The 15,319-nt window shown below is 35.4% G+C and overlaps 1 protein-coding gene across 6 annotated transcripts in view; it reads right to left on the minus strand.

The window, feature by feature from the left end:
- Positions 1-331: 331 nt before the first annotated feature.
- The window catches only part of CEP128 (centrosomal protein 128), a 106,314-nt gene continuing 91,326 nt past the window's right edge, over positions 332-15,319 (minus strand). For 5 of the 6 annotated variants that reach the window (XM_061998051.1, XM_061998054.1, XM_061998050.1 and 2 more), the window contains 4 exons: positions 12,169-12,246; positions 8,898-9,011; positions 5,343-5,439; positions 332-637 (listed from right to left, as the gene is read on the minus strand). In XM_061998051.1, coding sequence (XP_061854035.1) covers positions 564-637; positions 5,343-5,439; positions 8,898-9,011; positions 12,169-12,246 — 363 coding nt within the window. In that variant the 3' untranslated portion in view covers positions 332-563. Of the gene's footprint in view, positions 671-5,342; positions 5,440-8,897; positions 9,012-12,168; positions 12,247-15,319 lie in introns of all 6 variants that reach the window. The other variant, XM_061998055.1, reaches the window with a different exon arrangement.

Raw genomic sequence — 15,319 nt, forward strand, 5'->3', positions numbered from 1 at the left:
GAATAACAGATACATGCTGAATCATGATATGAATATCCACTAATTTTGAGGAAACTTAGTTTAATATTTATCACTTCTTTCTCGAATAATTGTCAGAAATTGAAAAACCTAAAACCATAAATATGTCTGCACAACACTATATAATGACTTGTAAGACAAAGGTAATTTCTGAATATTTTTTCATTATTAATAATGTTATTAAACGTTATTTTTTTAAAAAGTCAAAGTAATTCCTGTACATGGGTAAATAAGCTCAAAACAAAGATGTCAGAGATCTTTCATTTAATAATATTTCAGAAATACAATAAATTTAGTTTAGGAGAGCACAGAAGTAAATACAAAACAATAGTATAATCCCAGAAAATCTTCGGTGTACAAGTTACATAAGTTATCACAAGACTTCATTAGACTCTCTCTTGATGTTCTTCCATTTAAACATTTGGCAATAGCTGAATGACTAAGGGTGCATAACGCTATAGCACATGGAATTATTACAGTTCAAAACCAAAAAGAGTGGAATGGAATTTACCACAAAGCAAGCTGGTGTGTTTTTGTAAAACGTCCTACTGCTTCCCTCTTTCTGCTTGCAGCTTCATTTCGCTGACAGCAACAGTAATGGAATCTTCCTTGGTGGCACCTGTACCCAAAGGAGACATTCTTTTAATAAATGCTAGAAATAGACAAGAAAAGTAATTCGACATCTTCAGTGAAACATACATTTTGCTGACTGACCATCAATGTCTATATGAAACTAATATTTCATTACACAATAATTTATACAGCAAGTAATATGGTATTAACAAATATTTATCAGCATAAGTTTTTCCATATTGGTCCAAAACTATGCTAGTGCCTGCTATTTTAGTGGTATCTTCTGTGGTCAGTACTGAAAGTAAAGTGAAAAATAAAAGAAAATTCATTGCTATGCTAAATAAATTTGAATTTTTCAAAGTGATGATATCAAGTTTCTAACCATTACAGGTTCTTATCCTTGAGCAATCTGAGAAGGTTTTATTCTAGAATGGTGTCCCAACACATCATGATGTTACAATGTTTTTTTACTTTTAATTAAGTTACTTATCTATAAATACCAATACAAACAGTCTTAAGAACTTAGAAAAAGCATACATTGAGAGGTGAAGACACACATCAGCATACACTGAAAGAGTTAATCGTTATGACAATAAAATCAACATTCAGGACAACTTATTTGTATTCAACCATTATAACATTCTTACTCTATATTGTGTTAACACAAGACTATTGTGTATCATCAGAGCCAAAGGGTCAGAGAAGACTGTGAACTCAGCTACACAAGTTGAGAAAACTGGTGGCTGTTTTCTTGTTCTTAAAGGCACAGCTTAAGAAGCCCTGGAACATATTCCCCACAAATTCCCAACAAGAGTAGCAATCCTAAAAGGCATATAGCATCTGGGAAACCATCCAGGTTAAAACCTTGAACTGTACAAAGAGAAAGGCAGGACCCAATTCACAAAGCTATTACAAAGCATTTGTAACTCTAGAAACTTTTGTAATACACAAGAAAAACAACTTCTGAAGATTATTCTTCAGATAACATCTAGTACTGACTATTCAGATGAACCGTTTTGGTCTGAAAACAGCACTGACTGCAAACCATGTCTAATGAATGCTGTCTTGTATAAGTTATTTTCTCAGTTAAAGTTTCTAAGAAAATGGGTACAGAAATAAAAGCTTCTTTAAAATAGTTTGTTATGGAAAAGCTGTTATAATTGTAAAAATTATACCAGAAACGTGAAGATGAGACAAACCAGAATGTTAATTACTTTCCCTTTTAACTGCCAGCTGTGTTGGCAACTTTTTTCTAAATATATATCTATATAAAAGCAGATTATTGTTCTCTTATTTACTTTTTCACACTTTCTCCCTCTCTCTTCAATCGATTTTAAACTTTAATTCCAGAATCTTCCTCACATATAAATTTAATTATATCAAACATGTCTGCTGTCCTTCATGGTACTCTCTACAAGTCATGAGACATCCACATTGGAAAGGGAGCTTCTAGTGTTATCTATTGACTCTGTAATCTGTAAGGTTTCATGAAATTAAGAGAAATGGAGTGGGGAAATACTAAATCACAACAAAATCCATTCTTCCATTTCTGAAGAAGTTAGGATATAAATTAATCAGAAAACACGTCATGACGTTTATAGGTAGATTTATTAAAAGCTACAGGAGGTTTGGGAGCAAAAGACCTCAAAACACTTTGCTGTCAAAGTTTCAAAGTGTAAGTAATTAATAACCTTACTGAAATTAGAAATTCATGTCATTTATGTGACTAACATGACTGAAGTAGCTAAATTTATCGTTTGCCACTCATGAGTAATTACAAGAAAAGCTCCTTAATACCACTGCAGAATTTTCACTGTCCTCAAGAACTACAGCAACAACTTAAAAATATGTATGAGTGGTGGACATCGGGTTCAGCATAAAGGTAAAACATTCAGTCACTAACCAAAGCTGATGGAGTATTTCACATGCCTTAGTGCCATAAGCTATCACAGACATCCAGAAAGAACCGTGAAAGATGTGATGGGACCTATAGGAATCTTATATCTTCCTGAAAAGACAGCCAGAAGTACACTCTCAGACATCTAAAATGACATCAGGTATCTTGGACAGACACGTGACATGCTCTCATGCTTACTTGCTAAGCACAAAAAAAGAACATGCAATAACATTAACTCTTAGGAGATCGGAATAGGCAAAGTGATAAAGAAAAGAACACCACCTTTATTCTATCAGAGTCAATGGGATAGGAAAAATTTTCTATGCCTACTTCTCTGGTTTAGTCTCAGAGATTTTGACTAATGCATTTTTATAGAACACAAGTGAGAACTTAGAAGTCTAAAGATCTTTGTATCCAGTTCCTTTCCCTTAGAAATAAATCAGAAAAAGTGAAAAAAAACACTATTCTCTTACCTTTTTTGCTTTTTTTTTGAAAAAAAAAAGTATTCAAAATAGCTCTTTACCATTTATGCAAAATAAATGCATAGACGCTCTCAACAACATTCTGGGATTTGGAAAATACAAAATATTAAGATTAGCTTAATTTATGATGTGGAAAATTCCTTCCTAAAAATTTTAAGCAAGAAAAAAAGGTCTCTTACCCATGCTTGATGTAGTGGTTTTGTCTGGGCCAAGTTTTGGTAGCACAGGGGCTACAGGGTGGCTTCTTTAAACAAAGAGCTGCCAGAAGCTTCCCCTGTGGCTGACAGAGCTAATGCCAGTCAATTCTAAGATCGATCCAAAGCTGACCATGGCCTGGTCAATTAGTGACTGAGGTAACACCTCTGTGAATAATGTATTTGAGAAGGGGAAGAAGTTGGTGGGACAGTTGCAAAATGGCAGGAGCAGAAGAAGGGAGTGAGAGTATGAAAACAAATCTCCACACACACCAAAGTCAGTGGAGATGGAGGAGGAAGTGCCCAGGCATTGGAAGAGAGATTTCCCTGTGAATCTTGGTGCAGACCATGATGAGGCAACTTGCCCCGCAGTCCATGGTGGCCGTCGGGGAGCAGAGATCCACTCACAGCCTGTGGAGGAGCCCACACCAGAGCTGGTGGATGCCCAAAGAAAACTGCGACTCCGTGGGAAGCTCATATTGGAGCAAGTTCCTGGTAGGACCTGAGAACCCATGGAGAGGAGCTGGTTTGCTCATAGGATTTATGACCCCATGGAGGACCCACGCTGGAGCAGTCTGTTCCTGAAGGACTGTTTCCTCCATGGAGGAGATCCATGTTGGGGCAGCTTGTGGAAAAACTGCACCGTATGGGAAAGACTCACATTGGAGCAGTTTGTCAAGAACTGCAGCCCATCAGAAGGATCCATGTTAGAGAAGTTCGTGGACTATCTCCTATGGGAGAGATCCCACACTGTAGCAAAGGGAAGTGTAAGAGATCTTCTCCCTGAGAGGAATCAGTGGAAGAGACCATCTGTGACGAACTGACCGCAACCCCCATTCCCTGTCCCCCTGAGCCACTGGGTGCGTGGAAGTAGAAACTTGTGAAGAAGGGAAAGGTGGGGGGAGGTGTTTTAAGATTTATGGGGTTTATTTCTCATTTTCCTGCTCTGTTTTGACTCTTTATTAATAAATAAAACAGTTTCTCCCCATGTTGAGTCTGTTTTGCCCATGATGTTAATTGCTGAGTGATCTCCCTGTTCTTATCTTGACTCATGAGGCTTTCATTATATTTCTCTCTCCTTTGTCCAGCTGAGGAGGGAGAGTGATAGAACGACTTGCTGGACATCTGGCACCCAGCCAGGGTTAAACCACCACATCTGAACATAGTTCCAAAAGAAGCCTTCCTCAAATGCTCAAAAGACTTTGCAAATATGATCAACATTGAATCACTACTTCATCACTTTTTTTAAATTACAACCAGTTGAATTAGAGAAGAAATACCAGGAATGGTTCATCAGATTGATTAGAAAGTACTAAATAACAACTTTAGGCAGTTGTCAGAGAAAATGGGATTCAGATAACATGTATCCCAAGTCCTACCAAGTTCCATTCAGAGTAAGAAATTTTAGGAACATTTCTGCTTCATCTTTAAATTTCAGCAAGTTTCTTCAGCTGAATCACAATTGCTGAGAGGAAGATCATCTTGTTCAATGTACCTGCAAGGTATGGGTTATTTCTCTGCTATATTACAACCAGGCTGAGCTGTATATTAACTTACAAGGGCTATTTGACAGAGATGAGATTAGGGAAAATGGAAAAACAGCTCTCAGACAGGGGAAGCTACTCCTGAAGCACAGATGAGATTAAGCATTTGCTTCTATGCTTCATTCCCACTATTGCTATTCTGTTTGTACTGCTAAAAAAAGATGTTTATCACAAACCACAGATTCTGAAAGGAAAAGAAAGTAATTATGTTTAACCACATCAGATCGACTACTACATAAGCGTAAGACTAACTGGTACAAATGAACAATCTGGGAAAGAATTTGTGGTTGAGGATGTCTCTTTGGTCCCTGAAAAGATACTTAGGTTACAGGTATGATTCTTGATGCAGAGATTCAGAACCAAGTGCAGCTCTTTTTTTTCTGTACAGGTTTGGATGACAAAATATATTGTATAAACCAGTTAAAAAATCCGAAACAACTGTCAGTGGGATGTAATGAAATACTTCCTAGACAAAAGCATCCATCCAGTATCTAGAGCTAAAACACACAAGGACTCTTAAGATGGTTCTACCATATTTTTGTTAAAAAATAGAGTGCTCTCTCAAGCAAAACAGTTTTAAAAGAGAAAAATATATTACTTGTAGATTTTTTTTTTCCTGTGAAACAATACTTACAACCTGAATCTGAAAGCAGTGATCTGGACAAAAAGCTGGTTTGAGTTCTCCAACTAGAAGAGGGAGTGGTTACTTCTACATCAGAAATTTCAGCATCCTATGGTAGACAAATAAAATAACTTTTATCTGACAAAATGAAGCAGCTGTAAACTTTAACAAAACACATACAGTAGCACACATACAGGTATATGCTGTGATTTCACATATGCTGGAAAATCTTGATTTGAATTCTCAGTATAACAGTTAGGTTCAAAACAGTTTGCTATGAATTTCATGCTCATTTCACCACTACAAAACCTCTGCTTTGCAAAGAGACTGCTTTGCCTTAGGGAAAGCATTGGGAGCACTGTAAGTTTAGTCACTACAATAAGTTGTAAAAATTCTCTTTCTTGTTTAAATCACATCCACATTTAGGACAAAGCATAACAGCAGGGAAGACATCACAGAATGATGAATTCCTCATCAATGAATGGTCCACATTAATTCACCCAAGTTTCACAAGTAAGTAGTAATAAAAACTAAATCAATTTTCCCTGCCATTGAGGAAACTCAAACTTCATTGATTTCTCAAAATACCTGAAGTTACTCTTCCATTTTTTTGTTAAACCATTAAAGAAAGTCTGAAATATGATATTAGTTAGTATTTATGCCTGGACCCATACAATGTAGCTTTTTGGTGAGTAAAGTCATTTGGTTTATAAGCTAAAAAACCCAAAAATTTAAAAGCCATTTAAACAAAAATCTCCATAAATCTTTATTAGTACTGCAGCAAGTAGTTCCCGGTTGCAATGCCTTCCAAAATAAGGTTAAAAGTTTTGCTTAGTATCCAAATTACTCAGTTTCTTGAAATAATAATGCACAAATGCACTAATTCATAAAACATTAAATTTTGCTACCAAATTCTCATCATAAACGGCTTCAGAGAATTTTGTTAAAACATCTTGCACCTTATCATTCGTGCTGATCCTAAGACTTGAAAACGAATCAGAACACAAAATAAAGTTCAACATTAATTCAGAGACACAATGAGCTTTTGTCCCATCACTGAAGAGCGATTTACTCCTATTAAGTCTAATGGGAATTATACATACTAATCCCCTTATGTGCTGATGAGAGACTTAATATCTAAATTGCATATAGCACAACTTTCAAAGAACAAAAAAAAGCTTTTTTTCTTTTCATTCTGCTCTCATAAATGTTCTCTTAGAATACAGCTTTTAAAAAAGTGAGGTGCTTCCACTAGCATCAGTAGTACAAAATGGCTTTCTATTTATAGAAATTGTTTGACTACATAGTCATTTTTTGTGGAAGAGAAACTGTCCTAAAATATTTGCATCTATCCATCATTATATTTATCTTTATTTTTCCTCCAGCATTCTCTTTTGATTTTGCTTCAGTTGGTATTCTCTATTATTTCTTTTATTATTATATGTTATATTTACCTTCCTTTTCCTCAATTTTTTATCCTCTATCAGGTCTTTCTTAGTCAAAAAAATCACAATTATTGCACTTGATGGTATTCTGCCAGTGTCTGGCCTCCTTTATTACTGGAAATCTTACATTTTAACATATACAAATTACGATTATGCTTTTCCTGGGCTTCCAAGCAAAGGGTATTTTACTGCCATCTGACAAGACTACATAGGTGTATGGAGATTGAGTGGGAACAAATGAAATCATAATAAAGGAAGAAAAATAACTGCTTTTAGGAGCCCATTCGACTTTGATTTCACTTTTGCTGCTTGAAATGAAAAGAGCCTAAGACACAATATTAGACAATGTCTGTCTGAGATTAATGTTGGCAAGCAAGCTAAAAGAAATGTATTACAAGAAAGGTTAGAAAGATGATAACAGAGGAGAAAGATTAATTCCCCAAGTCATTTTATCTAAAATGGTCAGTGTAAAAATTTTACAAGAACTGTTTTTTAAAACATGCATTTTCTTATCACCTACACAGTATCTGTCTACTTTGAAACATTATGTTGTGTTCAGAGTATGAATCAGAAAGAAAGAACTTTGATGTCCTCTTTCACCTCTTTCACCTATCAATTTTACAGCCTCTCAACTGATAAATAGTAAAAGAAAAAAAAATAAACAACAATGCATTTGAACTTGTTCCAAGGGAGAGTAAGAAAGGCAAGCATTAGAAATGGGTTTTTTAGACTAAGATAGTCTGATCACTGAAATCAGATTAGCACCCATTTGTTACTTGGTTTTGAACATTCTGTTCTATTTGTAATGGCTGTGACAGCAAACGCTACTCTAAGTCATGCAAAAACCCAATTAGTCCTGACAAAAGTGACTCCATTAAATGCTCTCTGTTGTCTGAAGAGTGAGAAAATAGTTTGGGATCAGCCTTATACTGGTTTCTGAATATAGAATTCAAATAATGCGAGCTCAGTAAGTTCAGTCAGCTGAGTGCAACATTATATTCTGCCATAATTGACTGCATTTTAGTTAGTTTTTCAATGTTGTCCAAATTTCAGTGGTTACTGAATTAACAACTTTTATGTGAAGACAAGAGAAATTCAATAAACTGAAAATCATCATTAGAAATTGACTGAATCTGTCCTGTTTCCTCCTTTCAGTTATTTACAAAAGAGAAATATGGCTTTAAGTAGCTGAATACTTCCTTCTGACAACAACTTACTAAGCTAAAATACTCAGCCTTTTACTTTTTTTCTGCTTTTTAAAAGACCTACTGCTATGTCCTCATTTTACAGAAGGAAGACCACTATGGAAGAGGTGAACTCAAACTACTTAAAGTTTTTTGATCTATGATGCATAATCCTAGACTTGAGCTCAATTGCTTAAAGATATTGGTAAGATTCATGGCCAAAGCATCTTGCTTTGATTGTGATAAGTAGCAAAAATACTAGCATGATTCTTCAGATTACTTATTTCAGCCACGTCTGTAAGACATTGTAGTTCTACAGAAGCTGCTACCATAGTGACACACAGCGAGAAGCAATATGACCATGAAAGAAAGTGTGTTTACAATTGGAAAGGTGAACTCATTACAGTTAATGTTTCTAAACAAGAGCACTGGATCTGTATTGCAGGGAGTTAAGAAATCATGCTGAGCCCTGTTATCAGTCCACTCAGTGCACTTTAGCAAATCACTTCTCTGTTTTTCATTTGTGTATGAAACAGACATAATACAGTATCTTTGATAAAGAATACAAAGACAAATGAAAAAGTCACTTTACACAATCTACAAAACACTTATCCTTTTAATGGAGGAAACAGATTTCTGTATTTTGTCTTTTACATGAAAGGACAAGGGAAAACTGCTGCAGGCAACAATTTGACAAAGCAGGTAAACACTTCAGAGTATTAAGACACAGCAAGACACTTTTCTGTGAAATTGTAAAGATTTTGGGAAAGTGTTCATGGCACTTGAGAATGAAGACAACATTGCTGTCCTCAAATTTTATATCAGTCATAGCAGCTACATAAGCCAGAAACATCGACATGTGATTTTAGTCTGTGTTCTAGGAGCTTATATATATATCAAATAAACCTGTAAAACAAAAGTGGAGTACACACACATACCTTGAATTGTTGGACTCTTAGTTTTGAATCTTCCAGCTGTTGCTGAAGAGAACTCACTATTTCTTTATACTTTGTAAATCTTTCCTCAATCATCTTCCTTTGGCAATGAAACTCCTAGAAATGCATTGGAAGATCAAAATGAATATTTAACGTGAAAAGCAGGTAATAAACATGAGCTGGCTATTGTTAACACAGGTATCACCAAGGATTTTCAATACAGCAAGAAAGAATTCATTATTGAATTTCACGTGTTGAACTAAAGGTACCATATGAAAGCATAGTGTTCTGTACCAGATATGTTAACATCAAAATAAGTTAAAATGTAAACTGGTTAACTGGTGAATGATTTCTTGTAATTCTTTCAAAAATCCAGTAATATCATATCTTTTAACAAAGAAATTCTGTAATGAAGAAAATTAATTGCAATAATGTAGAAACAAGCACTTGAGGAAAAAAGTGTTATAAGGATATGGACTAAACAGTATGCACAAATAAGAAAATATAATGCTTCTCACTGAACTAGCTAACCATAGAATGGTAGGGTTGGAAGGGACCTTTAGAGATCATCTAGTCCAACACCCCTGCAGAACCAGGTCCACTTACATCAGGTCACATAGGAACGTGTCCAGGCGGGTCTTGAAGACCTCCAGGGAAGGAGACTCCACAACCCCTCTGGGCAGCCTGTGCCAGGGCTCCCTCACCTGAACAGTGAAATAGTTTTTTCTTATGTTTAAGTGGAACTTTTTGTGTTCCAGCTTCAGCCCATTACCCCTTGTCCTGTTGCTAGCTACTATAGAAAAAAGGGATGTCCCAACCTCCTGACACCCACCATTTAGATATTTGTAAATGTTAATAAGGTCACACCTCAGTCTTCTCTTTTCTAGACTAAACAGCCCCAGTTCCCGCAGCCTTTCCCCGTATGAAAGATGTTCCATTCCCCTGATCATCTTGGTGGCCCTGCGCTGGACTCTCTCCAGAAGTTCTCTGTCCCTCTTGAGCTGAGAAGCCCAGAACTGGACACAGGACTCCAGATGAGGCCTCACCAGGGCAGAATAGAGGGGGAGAAGAACCTTCCTTGACCTGCTGGCCACACTCTTCTTGATGCATTCCAGGATGCCATTGGCCTTCTTGGCCATGGGGGCACATTGCTGGCTCATGGTTAGTTTATTATCAGTCAGGACTCCCAGGTCTCTCTCTGCAGAGCTGCTCTTCAGCAGTTCGACCCCCAGCCTGTACTGGTGCACAGGACTTTCTGAGGAGGATGTTGTGGGAGACAGTGTCAAAAGTCTTGCCGAAGTCAAGGTAGATGACATTCACTGCTCTCCCCTCATCTAGCCAGCTGGTCATGCACTCATAGAAGGCTACCAGGTTGGTCAAACAGGACTTCCCCCGGTGAATTATGTTGACTCCCCCGATAACCACATTTTCCTTCATATGTTTAGTGATAACATTCAGGATGAGTTGTTCCATCACTTTTCCAGAGATGGAGGTGAGGCTGACCGGCCTGTAGTTTCCTGGGTCATCCTTCCTGCCCTTTTTGAAGACTGGAGTGACACTGGCCTTTCTCCAGTCCTCAGGCACCTCATCTGTCCTCCATGATTGTTCAAAAATGATGGAGAGAGGCTTAGCAATCACATCAGCCAGCTCTCTCAGCACTCTTGGATGCATCACTTCAGGACCCACTGACTTATGAGCCTTAAGCTTGCCCAACAAGTCTTTAATCGCTTCCTCTTCCACTCAGGGCAAGTTCTTTGCTCTCCTGGCCATTATAAAAAAAAAAAAACAATTCTTTCCTTCTCCCTTAGTATGAACACTAAGGGAAGAACGTGGCAGCAGTGAAAGCCAATGAACGTCTTTGAAATACCTGATTCATACATTGCATTTGAGATTAAAATATGCTATTCTGAAAAAAATACAATTTGTTATTTTCAAATAGAAGAATTAATGAAACTCCAAATTGATGTAATTCTTAAAGCTAAGGTAGAAAGTTTAGTTCTCTTGAATAAGAAATTATTTATAGAATAACACATAGGTGTTGGTAGAGACTCATCTTAAGCAAATAGGCCTGAGGAGAACAGAGCTCAGAATAAACGAAAAAAATTGGGTTCCAGTCTCATAAATGCTTGCTAAGTGACAACTACAGCAAACTAGAAAATAACAATGTCATTTCCCAGTAATGCTAAGCAAGGGAGTGTAAGTGTGAAGGAAACTGCAGAAACCTCATATTCAAGCTATTGCTGCTCTCAGCTGAAAGCAGGATTTTTCCTTTTAGCACTGTGGAAACCATCAGAAACACAAGGCCAATGTCAACACGTATCAGAACAAAATGCTCTTCTGGTGATATCTGGAACATGAATTAAAAACTACACATCTTAACAACAGTCTTCTTTAAAAAAGCCCAAAGGTTTCAATCAGCATCTGTGTTCCTAACTGTTCATGATGACAGCAATAAAATAGTATAAAATTATTGACACATGATCTCATGCAAGGACACTCAGAATAAACAAGGTTCCAAACATGAATGTTTTGAAATTTTTTTATGACTACCTCAGGATGAGAAATTCTGTAGCAAGTAAAATGAAAATAATTAGGCATTTGTTGATCTGTGATTTAATACTGACTTAAAATTTATATTATGCAATGAGGTTGTAAATTATTTTTTAGTAAACCACCAGCTTCGTATACAGAAAGTAATAATAATATAGCAATTTAACCACTTAGCCACTGAAGATCTAATGTGAGTTTTACCATTCTTGACAGTTCTCTACCTCTACTGCCGATATGTTCCACTATGTTGAAACACACACACCTTGATTTGATAGTGCTACTTGGAAAATAACTGACAATTATGGCATTATGTCAAAACAAAAATCAAAAAAAATGTAAAGCTCCCAAGTTTTTACTCATTACTTTCAATATTGAAATAACTGGCACAATTAATTTCATTTCATTACTTTTTTTTTAACAAGTAATATCAGAATTCACCACTCTATAAAAACATTCTGAACAAGTAATTAAGACTCGACCTATTAGGTCCAGTTATCAATGTTTGCTTATATTATGGAGCATGTTAGCAGTGTTACTAATTAGGACTAAATTTATAACCTCAAAATATCGAGATAAACATGAAAATAATTTTTTATGGGTTTTGTCTAGATAATATGTACATATGTCATTTATCTTTTCAATCAATTTATCTATACGTATGGTAGATATTAATTAATCAAAATATTTCAGAAGTACTGAAAGAGTTAAATGAAATCTTTCTCACCCTGATATCTTTGAAATTTTCCAACAGGCTCAGTTTCTCAGGAACAGACTCCAGATGGTCTAAAGCTATTCGTGTACTCTAAAGGACAGAACATAAGACAAAGCATAAAAATTAGTCATTTCCTTCAGACATCTCAAACATTAAAAATCTATTACATCTATGGAAACAAGTTTATAGTTATATCTGTAAATTAAACTGGTCAAGAGTAAACAGGCTGTTAAGGAAAAAGAACAAAATAATAAGCACAGTAGCTTCCTTAATTTGAATCTCCATTAATAGTTACTAATTTATTGACCAGAACAATACTTATTTTAAATTTTGGAGTTTATGTATCCTTCAGTTTTCTTATATTGAATTTCAGTAAAGTACATTTCAGAAAAATATGAATCTATACTCACAATGTTTATACCTTTGTAGTTAAACACATTGTAATATATATTTTCTAAGATTTTTTTAAAAATACAAATATGTGCAGTGAGCACACAGCTCAATGTAGAATAACCAAATTTCGTATTTTTAGCTTAGATATATCGTACGTACTCCTGAAAGATGAATTACAACTCTAGGGAGAGTTAGGGTTGGACTCAACAAAAAGATTTCACATCCACACCTGTGACACAAAAAAATCTAGTTTATAGCAAGATGTAAAGAACTGAGGAAAATGAGTATCATGTTTCAGGTTTGTGCATGGGTGAAGTTGGTTGGTTTTGTATAAAGACTAGTCATGTCCCCAGAGTCCTTTGAGTTTCTCAAAGGTTGCCTTTGTATTATTTGCTGAAGAGTAAGTAGAAACAATACTATTCTTACTGTCTGAACAGTTGGCATTTCCTTTACAATTCTATATCACATTTGTTTTGATAAGATTCTGTCAATCTGGTATGCCATCTACCAATAATGGGCTTCATGAACCATATTAATGCCTTGTCACTTTAAAGTAAAAATCTATACAGCAAATAAAATTCATTAATCCTTAAGTCAAACATCATTATGCTGTAAAGCCTGTGCAAACTGAGTTACTAACTTGCCCTGGTAATCTTGGAAAGTCTCAATCTGACCAACATGAAAAATATCCCATATCTACTTAATCCCCAAAAAGACTTCACACCAGAATAAGAAAAATTCGTGTGAATATCTCAGGACAAATACAATTTACACCAAAAAGCTGTGTTTTGTGTTACATGAAGCTCCCTGACAATCTTCAAAAGCAACCCAATGAGTCAAGCCTGTAATAAAGAACTATGCTGGATATATCAAACCACAAATATAACATAACATAATACAGGAAAGCCTGTATTTGCCTTCAAACAAACCACCTGACAGCTTAATTACGTGCTCTCTCAATCTTACACTATAACAGAGAGCTTTATCAACCTTTATTTATCTTCTCTCTCCAACTTCTCATTTTACAGACCTCTTTCAATCTTTTCCATTAATATCTTTTCAGGCTGAAGAGTCCCAGTGTACTTAGTTGTTCCTCATATGGAAAAAGTTTTATGCCTTTGATTGTTCTTACGTATTGTATAGCCTCTCTAGTTTTGTGGCTTTTAAGATGGAGATGTAGTGAGGAACAGAGAACCAGAACTGAACCGAGTAACCTATATACAGACACAGCACTAATCTAGAATCAATGATCTCTGTCTTGTCTGATTCTTTACCAACAGTTCGAACCATTCCATTCAAAAAATTGTAAGAAATATGCTTTCCATGACAAATGAAGATCAAGTCTCATAAACAATAGGATTCATTTGCATCTCACAGAACTGAACTTTAACCAATATTCACTACCAACAGATCAAATTACATAGTGGTCATGAGAGTGGTTTTTCAGTTTCTGTAATTATATGTATGCAAAAATATTATTTCTGTAACATTATTTATTTTTCTGTTATTACGGAAAAATTACACTGGCAGTTAATATGCTGACAATATTAGGAACTATTTCTATAAAAGAAATACATTGATAATCATTTTTCAAGATATTTGGGTTTTTTTTTTCCCCTTCTGAGATTAATGAGGTTCAAACAGTATTTCCCACCTTCTAGGAATAAATTTTTATCCTTAGATTGTTTGGTTAGCTAAAAAAAGTGCTCTCTTATCCCACTGTTACATTCTGCAGTAGGAGAAAAACACATGGGAATTTCCAGATATGGCCCTTTTTACCAGGATAATTTCTACTCTTGACACAGTGTAGAGGAGAACAGGAATATATTGCAGTCAAAGGTGCTAGAACAACAACTACTCCATTATCATGGAGAAGTAATTAGAAAATAAGATAATAAGAGAAAAGAATTTTACAAGAGAGTTGGATGAATTATTGCTTCAAGAAAAATGGGAAGAGGAAGAAGCCCATAAAATGGCGTAAAAGGATTGACCAGCAAAGAAGGATATTTTAGATTTCAAGAAGCAGAGGTAGAATTGCCAAAAATGAAACAGACTAAAACAAAGATTCTTTATTCATTTAGTGAAAAGAAAATAGAAATGAGACAGAGAAAAACATGGAGATAAGTTTTAGGTATGAACCAAAATGAGTGTATTTGCTTCTCTTTCATACCAACACATTAATTTTGGTAGATTATTTAAAAATACACAAAAATTATACAAGACTACAAATATGAAGTTACTCCTGAAAGACAGGTAAACCACTTCTTGAAATGGGCAACAAGTAAGAAAAAGTCCTTAATTGCAATGCTGAGAATTGACCATGGGAAATGCCAGGAAAAGCCTGGAAGGACAGAAAGCTGCATACTTGTGCTGCCTTCCACTAAATAAAGTAGGGAAAATCAGTTTTGCAAAACTCCAAGTCAGAATTAATAAAGGTTATTTCTTCTAACAAGCAAACAGTACTTTCTAGTTTCTCACCTGCTGCATGAGAAAGGAAGTAAAATTCATGCTTAGCTAGCAGTGTTTGGACCAAAATTAATATTTACTATCTTCATAAGAAGTCCTGTATTGCAACATGTAACTTAATTTGCGATTATCTGTTTTACTTCTAAAATTCACCCTAGAAGATTTTATAAGGAGAAAAGAAATTACTTTTCCTGTAATGTATCTGGTTCTTTACCAGAAAAGAACTACAGAACCTACAGCTATACATTAATAATTAATAAGTAAAATAGATTCTTCTTCATATTTTCAGGATGCAATAAGGAGG

Source organism: Colius striatus, chromosome 6 (genome assembly GCF_028858725.1).
Source record: "Colius striatus isolate bColStr4 chromosome 6, bColStr4.1.hap1, whole genome shotgun sequence".
NCBI classification, from domain to species: domain Eukaryota; kingdom Metazoa; phylum Chordata; class Aves; order Coliiformes; family Coliidae; genus Colius; species Colius striatus.